Source organism: Scaptodrosophila lebanonensis, unplaced genomic scaffold, assembly GCF_003285725.1.
Source record: "Scaptodrosophila lebanonensis strain 11010-0011.00,11010-0021.00 unplaced genomic scaffold, SlebRS2 tig00000001-arrow-pilon, whole genome shotgun sequence".
NCBI lineage: Eukaryota > Metazoa > Arthropoda > Insecta > Diptera > Drosophilidae > Scaptodrosophila > Scaptodrosophila lebanonensis.
Genome location: NW_022060529.1, coordinates 20,308,592 through 20,326,356, shown reverse-complemented (window position 1 = coordinate 20,326,356; position 17,765 = coordinate 20,308,592). Strand labels below are relative to the sequence as shown.

General features: G+C 39.0%; 2 protein-coding genes across 4 annotated transcripts; one reads left to right on the top strand and one right to left on the bottom strand.

Moving 5' to 3' along the window:
- Nucleotides 1–4: 4 nt before the first annotated feature.
- On the top strand, nucleotides 5–2,673 carry LOC115625566 (transducin beta-like protein 3). The gene is made up of 2 exons (XM_030520665.1): nucleotides 5–65; nucleotides 127–2,673. Exons 1-2 carry the CDS (start codon nucleotides 40–42, stop codon nucleotides 2,495–2,497), a joined length of 2,397 nt encoding a protein of 798 aa, XP_030376525.1. The 5' UTR covers nucleotides 5–39; the 3' UTR covers nucleotides 2,498–2,673.
- A 779-nt stretch (nucleotides 2,674–3,452) lies between these two features.
- LOC115633879 (pyruvate carboxylase, mitochondrial) lies at nucleotides 3,453–16,636 on the bottom strand. Of its 3 annotated transcripts, none has more exons than XM_030531380.1 (10): nucleotides 16,519–16,636; nucleotides 9,406–9,540; nucleotides 8,646–9,340; nucleotides 8,382–8,576; nucleotides 7,702–8,321; nucleotides 7,212–7,259; nucleotides 5,060–5,717; nucleotides 4,131–4,998; nucleotides 3,911–4,072; nucleotides 3,453–3,846 (listed from the first exon to the last, which is right to left on the bottom strand). In XM_030531380.1, the coding sequence occupies exons 2-10, from the start codon at nucleotides 9,502–9,504 to the stop codon at nucleotides 3,598–3,600; spliced, it is 3,594 nt and encodes a 1,197-aa protein (XP_030387240.1). In that variant the 5' UTR covers nucleotides 9,505–9,540; nucleotides 16,519–16,636; the 3' UTR covers nucleotides 3,453–3,597. The 3 variants fall into 3 exon arrangements, with proteins under 3 accessions (XP_030387240.1, XP_030387242.1, XP_030387243.1); XM_030531382.1 differs by having other exon boundaries at nucleotides 16,276–16,588; XM_030531383.1 differs by lacking the exon at nucleotides 7,212–7,259.
- Nucleotides 16,637–17,765: the final 1,129 nt, after the last annotated feature.

Sequence of the window (17,765 nt, the reverse complement as noted above, 5' to 3'; positions counted from 1 at the left end):
CATAGCATCGCACGCGGCAAGTTTTATAAACAATAAAGCATGTTGGCAAATGTTTGTGAAAAAAAGTGAGTTAAGAATTCTGCTAGTAATTAAAAATACCACTAACCTTCTTTAAATGAATTTCAGTTATGCGGCCGAAGCACGCTACACAAACTTCTACGCTGGCGGCGACATCGCTTGGAGCGTCGATGGAGAACGACTTTATTGTCTAAACGGTGATGTCGTCCACGAGGTGGATGTGGAAACATCTACAATAACAAACAGCTTTGGTGTAAATGTCGGCAGTGGTTCTACCGCCGATAATAACAAAAGCAGCAGACAAAACTCTGATACTGATGGAATAGAGGACACAATTTATTGTTTTTCCTTGTCCAGTGAACATTTAGTGACTGCACATCGCAGTGGTCTGCTACGCTTATGGCAGTTGAGCACTGGCAAGATGCTAAAGCTGTGGAAAGCTCAGCACAAGGGGCCTGTCGTTAAAATACAATTCAGTCCATGCGGCAAGCTTATCTGCAGCAGCGGCGGAGCGGACTCAACCTTGCGTGTTTGGGATTTTGGCAACAGCAGCTGCTTGTGCGCTCTGAAAGATTTTGCTGGACCAGCTCTGCTATTGCGATTTCATCCAAATGTTTTGGTACGCGAACTGTATGCCGTAGGCGCCGATAACACAGTCTACTGCTGGAATTTTGAGACCAAGAACCTGATTCGAAAAATGCGTGGACATCTCTCGCAGGTAACTGGCCTAAGCTTCCAGACAGCGGCAGCTGATTGTAAGCAAATGGTGAGCGTTAGCCGGGACAAAGTGCTTATCGTTTGGCGATTGGACGAGCAGTTTGAAGCCCATCAATTAAAGGTTTTGCCGTTGTACGAAGAGCTCGAAGGCGTGACACACATCGCTAACGGTGGCCAACTACTGGTGGCCAGTGCAAGCGGCAAGATCCAACAAATCGACACAAATACATGGAAAATAAAAGAGTTACTAAAGCAGATGGAATTCGAGGTTACTCGCCTATTACACTGCATTCAAACAGACCAGCTGGCCTTAGTAACAACGGAGCAGAACATTTTAATCTACAACGTGCTTACGGCGGACGAGGCAGTTACGGGAATTGAGGCTTTTAAACAACTGATAGGATACAACGATGAGATACTAGATATGTGTTTTCTAGGCGACAACGACCGCTATCTGGCTGTAGCCACAAACAGCAAGCACTTCAAGCTTTATGACACAAATCACAATATGAATTGCAAACTAATTGCCGGGCATACAGACACGGTTATGACTCTGGCTGCATCGAACAATCTGCTGATTTCAGCCGGCAAGGATTGTAGCCTACGACTGTGGAAATTGTCGCATGAGACAGACTTCACGTTGCTTGAAGTAACCCAACAAAAAAGTTGCCACACAGCCACTATTGGTTGCATTGCATTTACGCACCACGGCGCCAACGGGTTCGCCTCAGTCTGCCAGGATGGCAGCATGAAGGTGTGGCAGCTATCGCGTGACCAGCAAGATCGCACTACTTACATCATCACTCTTCGATATGCAGTACACGCCCACGATAAGGAAGTGAACTGTGTCTGTTATGCGCTCAACAATAAGATTGTGGCAACTGCCTCGCAGGACAAAACTGCGAAACTGTGGAGTGCCGACTCCAATGCGCTGCTTGGGGTGCTGCGGGGACATACACGTGGCGTATGGTGTGTGCGTTTCTCGCCCGTGGACCAAGTTGTGCTCACATCATCGTCAGATTGCAGCCTCCGCATCTGGTCCATAGCCAACTTTAGTTGTCTCAAACGTTTGGAGCAAGAGTGCACAATATTACGGGCCGAGTTTCTAGATCACGGCAAGTTCATTTTGTCCGCTGCCTCGGACGGCCTTCTTAAGATATGGAACATTAAGACCAACACCTGCGTACAGTCAATCGATGAGCACAGCGATCGCGTGTGGACTTTGGCCGTGTCCTCCTGTACCAACCGCTATTTTTATACTGGGGGCGCCGATTCCAAGCTGATTAAATTTAATGACGTCACAGAGACGACCCGAAATCAGACTCTCGATATACGACAAGCCAACCTAGAACAGGAGCAGACGCTGCAGTCATTGCTGCACGCACAGAAACAACTCCATAAAGCATTTGTTTTGGCGCTGACACTAGGTAGGCCGAAGGCCTCATATGATGTCATTAGCCATTTTGTTCGAAAACGGGATGAGGCGGCTGTGCAGAACCTTGTGGACCAGCTTAATATTGATCAACGTGTGACGCTTTTAGAGCATGTGAAAGCTTGGAGCACCAATTCACGCCACTCACGAGTCGCGAATCTGATACTGCAGCATCTGTTAGGCAAGGCTATGCTGAATCCCTTGGCAAACTTTTACAATCACGGCAACATGATCGAGGTCCTAACGCCTTATGTACAACGACATTTTAAGCGAGTGACTGAACTAAATAGGGAGCTAGCATTTTTGGAGTTCATTGTCAAGTGCATGTGATTAATTAATTCAATTTGCGCCTTGGGTTGTTTTCCAGTTATACTTACAGTAAAATGACAGATTTTTTATGGGGAACTGCCAGTTTAATGCCAATTTCGTTAAAGTAACTGGCATAAGATTTTATTACGTATTTGAATATATGTAGCTTTAATAGAAATAATAAACTGAATTGCAAAGAAACTGTTTGGTTTATATTTTAAATAAAATAGAGTTCCCCGACAATAATATTTCGTAAGTTTCTCCTCTCCTATATTTTGGCCCAATTACAAGTACTTGTATACCAATTTCTAATTGAAATTTTTCTCAGAAAAATGTATTTTGCACATACAAGTGTTTGCAGCGGACCTCTGCAAATACTACTCATTTGAAAGCCTCAAATCTTGTCTTCGTGAAACTAATCGATGCTATGAGAGATACATATATAATGTAATTTAAAATCCGCTCTCTAAAAAGAAGAGATAATATGAATTATAAATTAATTTTCTTTATAAACGCAATGATTTGAATTCTTGTAAGGGTAAAAAACATTCGATCTGAGTTGTGCTCAATTCAAAAATTTCACAATACCATTTATAGTGCAGACTTATATTTGTATTGAAAATATCATTTATTTCGGAGTACACAATTAACATTTATAACAACTAATAATAATTTCGCAAAATGTTTAACATACATTTACAGACAAATTTGTTGTAGTATTTAAAATATCGAAAATCGTTGAAAAATGTAAATATTTATATAAAAGTTTGTGCGCTATTTTTAAATATAGAAAGTATAACGTAATGTTCAACATTCAGCGTCAACTTTTCGAAAAAGGACCTGTTCGTCTGTTCATATTATATTGTATGTGGACCTAACTATAGTTTTCCTGATAAATGATTCTATAAAAGCTCAGTTGTGGCGATGCGCGACCGCTTGGCAAACATTTCCATTTCGAAATAATGGAGCATTTCCATTTTTGATAAGGTTCCCTAGACTATCACTGTTTAGCTTAAAATTACAATATATGGATACAACAGACTGGGGATAGGGAGGAACACAAAACATTGATTTGAATCCCTACGCACGATTAAGTGGTACGGATATAAATATTAATATTTTTATTCAACGACCATGATCAGATCATCGCCCTCCAGTTTCATGCCATTCGTGATTTCCAGTTTCTTAACAGTGCCCGCCTGTGGCGCCTGTACGACCATCTCCATTTTCATGGCTGAGAGCACAACCAAGGGCTGGCCCTTCTCGACCTTATCGCCTACGTTGACGCGTATGTCAATGACGGTACCGGGCATGGGAGCACCAACCTCATTCTTGTTCGACTTGTTGGCTTTCGGATGAACGTGAATTTCCTGTAAAGCGAAAAGTTCAATAATAAGTGCACATTGGAAATTCTACTGGCATGTCCTATCTTACCTTCACAGCCTCCTTGTCCAGGATGTGAACGGTACGCAACTGGCCGTTCATTTCGAAGAATACCTCGCGATCGCCATTTGGCTTGAGATCAGCAGCCATGGCCATAGCCTTCAAGCTTAATGTCTTGCCACGCTCCAACGATACCTCGAACTCCTCTCCAACCTGCAGTAATGCAAAAATGTTGATTAGAGATGACCGAACCTAGGAAATGCTGAAATACCTTGGGGCCAGTGAGGAAGATGCGTGTGTCCAGCTTATCCACAGGTCCAAATTGCTCGCGGAAGTGCAAGAAATCGTTGGTTACTTGAGGATATAGAGCGGCAGACATGACGTCGCGATCGCTGATGTTCGGATGAGATTCCTTCAGTTCTTGCTTCAGCTTATCAAAGTCCAACGGCTCGAGTCCTTCGCCGGGGCGGCCTTCAATGCGTGGCATATCCTTGAGCACCCGTGAGCGCAATGGCTCGGGGAAGCCACCATGTGGTATGCCAATCGAACCCTGCAAGAATTCCACCACCGATTTGGGGAATGAAAGCTCCTCGGCCTTTTCCAGTACTTGGTCGGCAGTGAGATTGTTTTGTACCATAAATTGAGCCAAATCGCCCACCACCTTCGATGAGGGTGTCACCTTTATGATATCACCCAGCAGTAAATTGGCCTCCCGATATGCCTTCTTAACATCCTCGAAGAAGTCACCCAATCCCAGTGAGAATGCCTGGAACTGCAAATTAGTGTATTGACCGCCGGGTATCTCGTTCAGGTACACATCGGCATTTCCTGATCTCATCGTGGTGGTGCACTCGAAGGGTGCGTACAGTGTGCGCGTCTGTTCCCAGTATGCTGAGTATTCTGATACATTGCGCAGGTCCAGCTGTGTGTCCAGTGGGGTGCCTTGGAGCGATGCCACTACAGCACCCATGCTTGGCTGAGATGTCATTCCGCTCATGGAATCGACGGCAACGTCGACAACATCGGCACCAGCCTCAGCGCAGGCCAGCATGGAGGCCACACCTGCACCGGACGTGTCATGGGTGTGAATGTGGATGGGTACATCAGGATGCTTCTCACGAATGGCAGAAATCAAAATCCTGGAAATAAATATGAAGTCATACCAAGACAGTGAAAGCGAGCAAAATGTTGTCTACATACTTGGCTGCCTGTGGCTTCAGCAGACCTGCCATGTCCTTGATGCAGAGCACATGAGTGCCAGCCTTGACCAGTTCATCGGCCAAGTTGGTATAGTACTTGAGATCGTATTTGGTACGCTTAGGATCACTGACATCGCCTGTGTATGAAATCGCAGCTTCGACCACGCCACCGGCCTTGCCGGCTGCCTCCATGCCAAGTATCAAGTTTGGAAGGTAGTTGAGCGAGTCGAACACCCTAAAAATGTCCATGCCAGTTTGCACGGCCAGTTCGCAGAATTTGTAGACCACGTTGTCGGGATAGCTTGTGTAACCAACGGCATTGGCACCACGCAACAGCATTTGGAATGGTATGTTTGGAATGCGCTTACGCATCTCTTCCAGACGCTCCCACGGACACTCGTGGAGAAAACGTAGCGCCACATCGAAGGTAGCACCACCCCAGTTCTCCAAAGCGTACAGATTATTAAACTTATGCGCCACATATGGTGATATCTTCAATAGATCGTGGGATCGCACGCGTGTTGCCAACAGGGATTGATGAGCGTCCCGGAAAGTGGTGTCCATCAGCATTAGATTTTTTCGGGAGCGCACCTCCTTAGCGAAGGCTTCGGGGCCCTGACGCACAATAATATCGCGCAGGCCCTGAGGTGGTTCGGTTACTGTGTTAATCAAATGATTAAAAGTTAATAACAGTTTTACTAAAGTTTTAAAGATTACAATGAGCGTTAGAAAAGTAATGCGGAACGAACAAGGCACACAACTATACGTAATAAAGCGGCCAGCAACAAAATGATGAATTCAATTATTAATCATAAAAAAGTGAATCTTATATAAATAAATATACCGGATGGCTTAAAGCATTAAACGCTGATTTTTCTTTAAATTACTCAATTTTTACTTACATAAGCTTTGGTTAAACAGGCAAATAATTTGCACACAATTTCTCGGATTTCACAAGATAGTTATTAATATGTTAATTCAATTAAAAACAAATTTACTTTGTTACTAAAATCTCGTTTTAAAATAACACAAATTTGTGTACACACTATTTTTCAGTTTGAAAATTTTATATTTCAGTCAATAAGACGGATATTTAGAATCATGAGTAGAGCTGTGTGAATTTCCAAAATATATTTCACAAAATTAGCTTCGTTTCAGGGTACGAATCCTTGACCCTTTTCTAGAATAATATAGGACTTATTTTTTATGTATGTATCTACAAAATGTATTTATAATATACACTAAAATGTTCATCATCATATCATAATTGGTTTGCATTTTTTGCATTTAAATGCTTTCTAGTTTTCAAAAATTGGACTGTTGAACGTGGAAAATTTTCATTTTTAAACAAGAAGTAAATGTGTTTTTGAAATTCATTGTGATTACGATTTCAATTTAAGATACTTCTATTCACACAATTATCGTGATTAAATTAAAAATTAAATTTGTACATTTTTGCTTCATTATTTTTGTGAGATAGTGCACAAATTTTATGATTTTTTTCAGTCGTCATGTTTACGAAATTCTTAAGGGGTTTTCAGCCTCTAACGCACTGTTCTAATCCTGAACTCAATTTAACTACCACTTCGAAGCGATTGAATGTCTATTTTATAATAATATGCATATTAAATATTAAAACTCTGAGGCAAGATCAAAAAAATAAATATTTTGGAACTCAGAACATGCCGGAAGTAGAACTATGTATAATTTTGTAGCTTATATGTATACATACAAAATGTGTAAAAAAAAAAAAATAATGAATTACAAAATTTTAAACTCAAACGTATTATATAAAATAAGAAATTGAAAAACTTAAGCTTATACCCATAATGAATATTTAATGTTATCATCCTGATTTTATGTCTTGTTTATAGTCCTACTTGAATGTGTGTAGAGTAATGTAATATAATAATCCCATATGCAGGCACCTCAACGGAACTAAACCGTTTACAATTAAACTTTGAACCCAAAATGTGTTCATATGAGAGCATAATGTGGCTTCCATTTATATTCTAGTGCGAACGTTGATGAAGATAAGAATTCGTATACATATATAGATGTACTATATATATTTCATTTTGCCTTGTGCCGATGTAATGAGTGTGAGGTGAATGTGGACAAAAGAAATTAGAAGAGAAGGAACATAAACATACCTTTGGCCTCACCGCGCTCTTCACGTTCTAATGCTTCCGGCGACAAGTCTTCGGTTTTTATGAGAAATCATGAGAACGTATCGTTATGAATGTGGTATGGCGAGGCGTGGCGTGCATTTGAATTTGGTGTTGTTTTACAGGCATAGACATTGTTGTGATATTGGTATTTGTTTTTGCAGTTGTTGGTTTTTGATTTTTGGATTAATAACAAAGTAAATATAAAATATAGTAATTAAGACCATAAAGTGAAATAAGGGAAGTAAAGCAAGAAGAAAAAGGATGTAACCAAAAAATTAAAGCATGCGCCCTCTTTACTTTAATTCATCGATTATATTCCCGAGCAAAAAAAGTGCGTTGTGCTACGGAAAAAATATTGAATGATTTCAAAAAGCAACTCCACTGGGGGGTAGTCACACAAGCGTTAAACGTATAAAGCATAGAAGCGTAAAACCACATGCCATAACATCGAATCCCAAACAAAAGTACTTACCTAGGGGCACGGTTGGGACATGAGGACTGACCTCAGCCGGTTTCAAAGTGGTGGCGAGCGGAGTCTGAGGCCCATTAACCAGAACTTCACCGAGGTAGTTGAGCAGCTTTTGAGCGCGATTCTGTGAGGTACGGAACTTGAAAAGCTGCGGATGCTCATCAATGAAATAGGTGTCTAGCACGCCGTGCAGGAATTTCTGGTTCTCCAATACATTCAGCAGGAAAGGGATATTTGTCTTAACTCCACGAATGCGGAACTCACGCAGAGCGCGATTCATTTTTGAGGCGGAGCTCTGCAGATCGCTGGCATGCGATATAACCTTGACTAGCAGGGAATCATAGTAGGGCGATATAATGGCGCCAGCATAGGCGGAGGCGCTGTCTAGACGAATACCCATACCCTCACCGGAACGGAACACCTCCAAACGGCCTGTATTGGGCTGGAAGTCGTTGGCCGGATCTTCGGTGGTGACACGGCACTGAATGGCATAACCGCGTGGCTGAATATTCTCTTGAGTGTATCCCAACTCGGGCAGAGTCATACCCTCAGCAATGCGTATCTGTGATTGCACCAAATCTATGCCAGTTATCTCTTCAGTAACCGTGTGCTCCACTTGCAGTCTATATATAAAATATATCTCTTAGTTATAAACGCAACTTGGCCTTCAAAAGCTCTCTCACCTAGCGTTCACCTCAATGAAGTAGAAGTTGCCGGACTCGTCGCACAGAAACTCGACGGTGCCAGCGTTTTCATAACCGACATGTTTGGCCAAACGGACTGCGGCTTCAGTCATCTTGTCGCGCGTTTCGATGGGCAGACGAGGCGCTGGAGCGATCTCGACCACTTTCTGGTGACGACGCTGCACCGAACAATCGCTATAATAGTTGTAGGTAATTTTATTATACAATTAAATCAAGTTGAAGTGCCATAACTGCCTCACTTACCGCTCGTATAGATGGACCACGTTGCCAGCCTTATCGCCAAGCAGCTGGACTTCAATGTGGCGTGGTCGTTCGATGAACTTCTCTATGAACATGGCACCATTGCCGAAGGCGGCCTTTGCCTCGGAACTGGCACGCTCGAACATCTCTCCCACCTCCTCCATTTTGCGAACCACACGCATACCACGACCGCCGCCGCCATAGGCCGCCTTGAAGATCACGGGCAGACCATGCTTCTGGCAAAAGGCTAAGGCCTCCTCTTTGGTGGTTATAGGGCCGTCAGTGCCTGGAACGATGGGTACGCCCGCCTCAATAGCGGCAATACGTGCAGCCACCTTGTCTCCCATGTTCTGCACCACCGTTGGTGAGGGGCCAATGAACCGCAGACCAGCATCAATGACCGCCTGGGCGAAATCGCTGCGCTCGGAGAGGAAACCATAGCCTGGATGCACTGCATCGACGTCGTTCTCTTTGCAAACACGTATAATCTCTGGAATGTTTAGGTACGCCTCAACGGGCGGCAGACCCTTTCCGACTAAATACGATTCATCCGCCTTTTGTCGATGCATGTGCATTTTATCCTGCTCGGAGTACACAGCCACTGATTTGATACCCAATTCTGTGCAGGCACGGAACACACGTATCGCAATCTCTCCGCGATTGGCGACCAGCACCGATCGAATTGGCTTGTATTCGACCTATTTATCATTTCAGATACTTGTATAATATAAGCCTGCTATCTTTGCTATCATAGAGTCCTTACCTGACTGGAGTAGGCATTCTTGTTGATGAAGTAGAGACGAACGCGTGGCTGGGCATGGCGCAGCGTTTTGAACGCGGATTGTGCAACCGGTATGAACATAGTGGGTTAAGCAACTGCACTGTGGCCTCGAAGTCGCTGCAATTACACAATCAGACATAGAGAATTATTGCATACGAGTTCGAACCGCTCGCCAGTCTCGGCTTATCTGCCTTCTAATGGGCAATCGACGCGACGACGACAACAACGCGATTTCTAAACGATTTGAGGTTATCGCATTTACTTTCAAAAGCATTACCAAAACGATTTTAAGGTCGCATTGGGTATGAACACGCAGCTTATTCTGTCTGCCCATGAATTCTAACGATTATTAAGTTGTGTGTGGTTCACTTTAGGAAAAATGTTTCGATTCATTAGCTTTTATTAGAAAGTATTTATGCTTTACTTAGTATTCAAGACTGTTCCCCTTTCCAAACTTGCACACATTATTGGATCTCATATCAAAGCATACAAGTTTATCTAGTTTTCACAAAGAAGGAAAACCAGACTAATCGGGAAACAGACGGATTATATTATCTTCTTTGTTTGTAGAGTTTCAGAAACAAGCCTATTCTATATTTTCAGCTAAAAGTATAATTTTTAAACCAATGCAAACGATTGAATAGGAGAAACATCCAAAGATAACCTCTAGTCAGAAATCATGTCTTACTCTGCTTAAATGCAATTTTATACTAGCTGTAAAACTTTTTGATTTTAAGTTCGTTTTCAGATTAGAAAATGAAGGAATATAAGCGGGACTAATTGATATAAGGAAAAAGTCTTTAATATTTGAATTTGGTATTATATTTTCAATTCAAAGTGTAGGACATTTTTTAGTTAACTTAATTTTAGGAAGAATTTTTGCAGTTTCATTACCAAGGTTTTGCGAAGATAAAATGACCTATTCAAAAAAAAAAAAAAAACAATCCCTATCGAAAGCCACATTTAATATTCAATAAGGTCCTGTTTGTATGGGGTATAATGGACTTGAAAACAAACATGTCTCCTTAAATTGTGCTTCAAATATTCGACCTGGAACAAATGAGAATTATGACTGTATTTTTTTTTTAGAGATCAGGGCGTGTCCGCAAGTTACAGTTTCTTCTTCTTCATTATTATAAATATAGTTATTACTAATATTGCAAAAATCCAACGGGTTCCCTTGTACTATAAGACTTGATGTGAATAACCTACTTGCCAACGAAAGCAGACTTCTTCATATCTTAAGTTTGTTTATTTGCTTTTTATACATACATACATACATACATAGTTATATATATATTTACAAACATTTAGGTAAGCCTTTTTTAAATTGTTGTGGGTGGGTGTGTTTGTTTTGATTGCCTGGAGATTTAACACACGTGCCACCTAAAAACATACTTTCGTCTTAAACTAAACGATTATTTTGTTGTTGTGCTTTTAACTTTATTTTGCGTCTGTTTTTTTTTTTTTCATTATCGACTTTGCGACACTAATAATCTGGGTACAAGGTCCGCTCAGCCCCTCACCGCCAGACAGAGACCGTGAAATGGTTTTCTTCATTTGCATGTCGGTATCTAGACAAGTTCAATGCTAGGTATTGTATTTTATATTACGTGCGAGTGTCGGATGAATGTATTTATTTCAATGTTTTGGGGGCTCGTCGAATGAAAACCTGTTTGGTAATTCATAAATTTATTCAAAACAAAAAAAAATCGGCTCGATTTTTAACATGTATAATCGGTCACATGCCTTGTTTGGGAATTGCAAACGACTTAATTATAAAGGAAAATTTCTCTATATAAATGATTAATCAAGTTTAAGGAAACGTCAGCGAATTCAATTATTGACTTTGATTTTAGTTGGCGATTTAACAAAACCAGGCTTGAAATGAAATCTGAAGGAAAAGCTGAAAATGGACGTCACAAAATATTGGGAAAAAACACGAGCACATTGTTGTCTACTTTTAATACTTTGATTAACACTTCCATGATCACCTTGCCATTTCTTCTCTTCACGTGGTCGGCACAACGGACTGTCCAGAAATTTCTCATCAACACACATGTCTATTTGTTATATTCAAATGTCATTTCATATAAATGGAGACTAACTCCGATGATATTACTTGCAAATGTATGTTGTATTATCGTGGAAATGGTCTCCTTGTTTAATCTATTTTTTTACACAGTGTGTATGGAACACCTTTTTACCAAAGTTAACCACACCTTTCTGTAATATCTGGATAGGCCTCTTTCCCATTTCATATGCAGTTTGTTTTTGCAACAGAGCCATAATTACGAGTAGAGAATACTTCGGATGTGGGGTGCACGTGAAAAAATAAGTAAAAGCACTCGACATTTGTTTCAATCCCAAAAAGCGATTAGTTGATGAAAACAGCTGCAAAACCAAGAGGGCTGAGGGAAATGTTGGCACTTGTCTATATGTAGATAAACAGCAGATAAACAGCTTTTTATTAACACTTCATCGCATAGGGCAAACATACATATAATATATATAAGTATATATCTGTACAAATATGAATGAGCACACAAAATTCGGAAAGCCCCTGGGGGATGGGTCAAAGTAATTACTGGGGGCCCAATGGATTGGCATTTGCTCGTCAATAAATAATGAAAAACACGATTGTTCTTTCCTTTTCACAATCGAGTTAATGAAGTCTCCAAATGTCACTCTTATCTCTCGTGTATCTGATGGGTTTTGATTGCGATCAATATCGGACATTCGAGTCGTCCAAATCGTGCGAGACTAATGCATATCACCTTTTTTTTTGCTCGTGCGAAAAACGAGTTTTCGTACCTTAATGCCATTTATCAAAATAAAAACACATTCCGGTTTGACTTTGAATTTTTTTTTTGCTAAACGCACGTAATGAGAGCTTTTTTCAAGGTCATTGTGCTGAAAGTATTTCAGTTTCCAGTAATTTTTCAGTTGATTAAATTTAATCAAACAATGCACATTGCCGTTGTAACAATTAAAAGGATCTTGAACAAAACTTGAAAGTTTTATACTGACAAGCATCGCCGGGAATCATATAAAAGCTGATAGTGGCAAGTGTACGCGCAACAAAACTTAGAGATAAGCCTCAAAGTCACCTTTGGAAACTGAGTGATCGATCATTCGAACCGTTGCCCGCTAAAATGTACTACTTCTTATGTATTTATGTATGTATGTATATACATACTACTTATGTTAAAATGTCTGTATATACTTGTACACGCACATCTACCAAAATCAACTTAAGCACATGGGAACGTAGGAATAAGGATTGGTTTTTCTTATCAATATGCAATGCAGCTTTTGTATACTAAGTACATAGACCGACAGAAATATACTTATATTAGTAGTAGAAAATAAGAGTCTTCATGATACGGTCGGCGAAAAATCAGCGTTTTAATTTCAAAATTTCAAAGTGCAGAATTTTTGTTATTCTGCAGGCAACTTAAGCCGAAGCTACAATTATAAGGTAATGTCTTCAATTCCAACGCAATCAAACTGTCAATTTCCAATATACGATTCTTGCCTTGATTCTGGTTAACATTGAACGTATTGACAAACAAACGCATTGTTTCCATTTTAATAGCCAATGGAATTAAAAGTTATTTACGAACTTTACCCTCAAGAATGACCAAAATCGGTTTAAATACATATAGTATAAGTACTACCTTGATTTGTGATTGGTGTTATCTTTTAATGCGCGAAATGTAACTTAGCTTCCTTTTACTAAATTTGTAAAAAAAAATAAAACGCGCGTTGGTATGATATCCAAGAGAAAAAATGATTTTCCCTAATTTTAATTCTGTTGAACATATATTTAAACAAGTAAAAAAGCTAAAGTCGGGTGTCCCGACTTTGAAATACTCTGTACATATGTTTACAATAATTATAGAAAATAAAAAAAATTAAGAAAATAAAAAAAAAAATTTGATCGATTTTACCTCTCTCGGTATTCGAACTCACGTAAAGGGTGTATAATTGCACATTTACATAGCAATTGCGTCTGTGTGAGTGTATGTATGCCTATGCGCATTAATTCGTGTCTGTGTAAGCATTTTCGCAGTCAACCAAACAGCAACATCAACAACAGCCGCGGGCAGCGCTTGAGCAGCGCTGCAGCAGCGCTGCATCAGCAAATATATTTATGGCTATAACTTCTTGTTAAATCGGTCTATCATAATGAAATTTGGCATACGGACATATAATAACTAACTGGGGGTATTTCCAAAATTTTAGTTCGAAATTCCAAGAATTACGGGAGTTACGATTTGCGGGGTAGAGGGGGGAGGGAGGGGAATTCCAAAATATACATTTTCTGCGTATTCACATAAGGCATCTGGGACTAAAATTTGGTGTTCCTAGGTCTTATAGTCTCCGAGATATAGGCGATTATACGAATGGAAAATCGGGAAAACCCCCATAGGGGGGAAGTGGGGGGGAAAATCAAAAAAATAAAACAAACTCGTATAGAATACACACATAACGCATCTTCGTGCAAAATTTGGTGTCTCTATCTCTTATAGTCTCTGAGATCCAGGTGTTCATACGGACGGACAGACGGACAGACGGACAGACGGACAGACGGACAGACAGACAGACAGGGCTAGATCGACTCGTCTCGTCATGCTGATCAAGAATATATATACTTTGTGGGGTCTGCCACGCCTCCTTCTGCCTGTTACATTTTTCAGCTCCCGCAAACCTAATATACTCTTGTACATTTCATGTACAGAGTATAAAAAATCTACTTTCAACCCTCATTTAAATAATGTGCCAGCTTTTTCATTCCAAAAACCATTTGTGGTCATAAAAATGACCCCAGACAATAGCCAAGAGTATATAATCTTCGGGCTGATGAATATAAGCCTTTTTTTAATTTACTTACACATTCAATAACAACAAAGCCAAACAAAAAATGGAAAACTAAAAATACATATACTCGTATGTACATTGAAACGTGTTTCGCTTTTTAACGACAATTTGAAAAGTATACACACTTAAGAACCGGCTTTTGGATAGTTGTTCGCACTTTTACTGGAATTTGAAACGCAAATATAGGGTTGAATTAAGCTTAAATTGTTAAGGTCCAAATTGTACACAAATACTAAATAGCCATTTTGTCGATAATACTTGTAGAATTTGCGAATTGTTATTTACATAAATGCAAGTATGAATAATAAATGAAAGAAAATTCAATTCAGCATATCAGTGCACGGGCCCGACTAGTGTCTATCATTGCAGCAAGAACAGTAAATACTTACGTATTGCTCAAAATTCCCTAAAGACATACTATACTATACAAGTTATACGTTTACTGTTGTACTTGTATACTGTCCAAATATTGCTCACGCCAATTACTTATCAATATGTTCGTGTATTTTATGGCCATTCCCACCAATTAATTGGTTATTTATGGTATGGCGTCTGGCACACCACAGTTCCAAAAATGCATAGGTATAAACGCCTTTTGGTAAATATTAATTACGACAATTATCCTGTTGCTTTTGTTTATGCTACCAATTTGTATCCTGACAGACCACGCAAGTTTCTTTTATCGGCTCAGCGTCATGAAACGACAGCTAATACTATATGTAAGTATAGTTATTCATGTAAATATGTACACGTATAAACTGTATCAATAGCTGTGAAGCAATCTGTTTGTTTTAATAATAATATGTACGTGTATAATGCATCAAGTGATTTTTTATAAGAGTATACGATGTCAGAGGTGATAATGCTAGCCGCAAATTTTATGCGTACTCTACACCGCGCCGCGCCACGCGTTTTCGGTGATCTTGAACGTAAGTCACAAAGGTCAAAGTCATTTGAAAAGTGGGCCTGGAATTTTGTAGATTGCACTAGCAATAGGTTTTTAGTTTTACGTAACTGATAAGACTAAATTCAATAAATCTATAAATTAAAAGAAGAGATTTAAACAGAAACTTTGATATAGAAGAGCCTTTTATTGAACACTAGAGACAGATAATTAAAGCAAGTCTGTATTTGTAGTTTGTGCGTATAAATGTATGTACTATATACAAATATTTGCATATTTGGGTGTGTATTATAAAATTATTGGACTCTTGTTATGTGACTGGACACCGGTTCAGCGACACGCAAATCAAATCATCGTCATCAGTTTGATAGCCATCACATGATCACATTATACTATAAATTTGTACCCTCTGTCCACATTGAAAAGCGTATTTCTGTTTATTTCTCAACACGCGAGTAGAATAAAAATCATTGCTATAAATTTTTCGCCGCAAATAAAAGTAAGGGAAATAGAAATAAAACTTTAATAACAAGTTCGTAGTCTGTTATGGGTTCCGGCCGGAGCTTTTATATCGGCGCGTGTTTTGTTTTTGTCAAACACGTTTCAGTCGGGAGAGAAACCATAAGAAGGTCATAAATATTGGGCAAAATGAACTAAAAAAAAAAAGAAAAAAGTAGGCGACCGCGACACATTTCCATACGTTGGGCTCTGTATATACATATATATGTACATGTATATATACATGTCTGTATATATGTACATGCGTACGTATGTGTGGGTGCGATGTAGAAAATAAAATGTAATTAACAAATGTCTGCCAGAACAACGAAAAGAAAAAGTGGAGGAGCAACGTTTGTGATTTACATTTGAAAAGGGAAAATAAAGAAAGTCAATCAATAGAAACGCATGGCGTCGAAAAAAATCCGCAAAATTATGCAATTAAATGTGTCTCCAAGTCCATTCTGGTTCAATTACGAAAATCGAATTCCGTATATTTATAAAACGAATTCTTTGCTATTTCAGTCTGGCTTATCTATCATTTTTGAAGCGGCAATCTGACCTACCTTTTCAATAAGGGTACTGTTATCAATATCCTTGAAAATTGCAAAAGGAAAATTTTTACCGCTTCCCCAAAGCACCCTCTCACTATCGCTCTCCCTATTCCACAGATTACGCCACGACGAAAACACGCACAAAACACTAAACACAATTGGAATTATGTGCGACAATTCTTCACAATTATGTAAGTATAAATTATAATTCACAAAGTGATCAAAATGTGAATAAATTGATGTCTAAAAATTTACAATTGACATAAATCCGTTGAGTTTTATTCGGTAATACTGAACACCACGAACACGTTATGTGCACAGTTCACTGCTGATACTGCTTTAGAACTTCGTACCGCTCGCACCAAAGCTACACGTCCAACTGACTGGTGCGTCTAATTAACTCGAAAGTTTTGCCAATATTGGCGGTTGACGGCCGTTGCTCTCTCGACGACTCTCGCAAGTTCGAACGCCTGCGTACGCAAAGTAGCAACAACATTTTTCCACTTTGTCCTTGCGACAACATTTATGTCTGTACAACCAACTGAGCGAATAGAAAGAGTCATGAAGAGCAATTTAATGGTGGACCTCTCATTTAGAGTGGTTCCAAAAGTAAAAAAAAGATCCGCCACCCATGATTAAAAAAAAAACCACACACACACTAAATTAAAAAAAATATGTAATAAGTATATTTTATAAATATACTGCGTTCCTAAATATGTTAATGATTTTTTGTGATGATATTTAGTAATTAAATTGGTAGTTTGAATTTTTTTTTTAAATATATATATATTAAATCGCAATTTATTATAAATAGACCGCTTTTATAAATATTTTAATACGCTTTTCATATATTTTCATATTTCATTAAATTTTTTAATTTAAACAACACCAGTCTATCATATTAAGCTCATAGTAGTCACTTACTGATAAATGTCTCTACGTGAGAATCAAGAACATAGTGGAAACTTTCGATTGTAATTTTTTGTTGGTCTCGCTGATAAAGCACCCATCGGCATTTGAGTTTTGCGTGTGTGCCAGGTCTTGCTATTAATTTCATTATATTATGATTTTATTTTAAAAAGAATTTTTGTAGCTGGTATAGGACAAAAAATCATACGACTTATGGTTTGTACGCTGACATTAAATGTCTAGCTGTTATCGCTCTATATCTGTCTGTCCATGGAAGTTCAAATATTATTATGACTACATCAAATATGTGAAAAAGGCTTAACTCAAGCTCAGCAATTTGGCACATATATTGTGTATAAACATTAAACTCTTAAAATGCCTCATATATTGCATATCAGCAACGCAATATTATTAGATTCAAACAAATTTGCGTTCATAAAATATTTACATTAATTCTCTTTGTAAAATGATTTACGTAGCATAATTAATGATTTGTTGTTTTCATAAAAAAAGACGTTACATTTTTCCGAATGAGAATATATTTCTTAAATCGTTAGATGTTTTGAACTGCATTATCTTATCGGAGTCGCTCG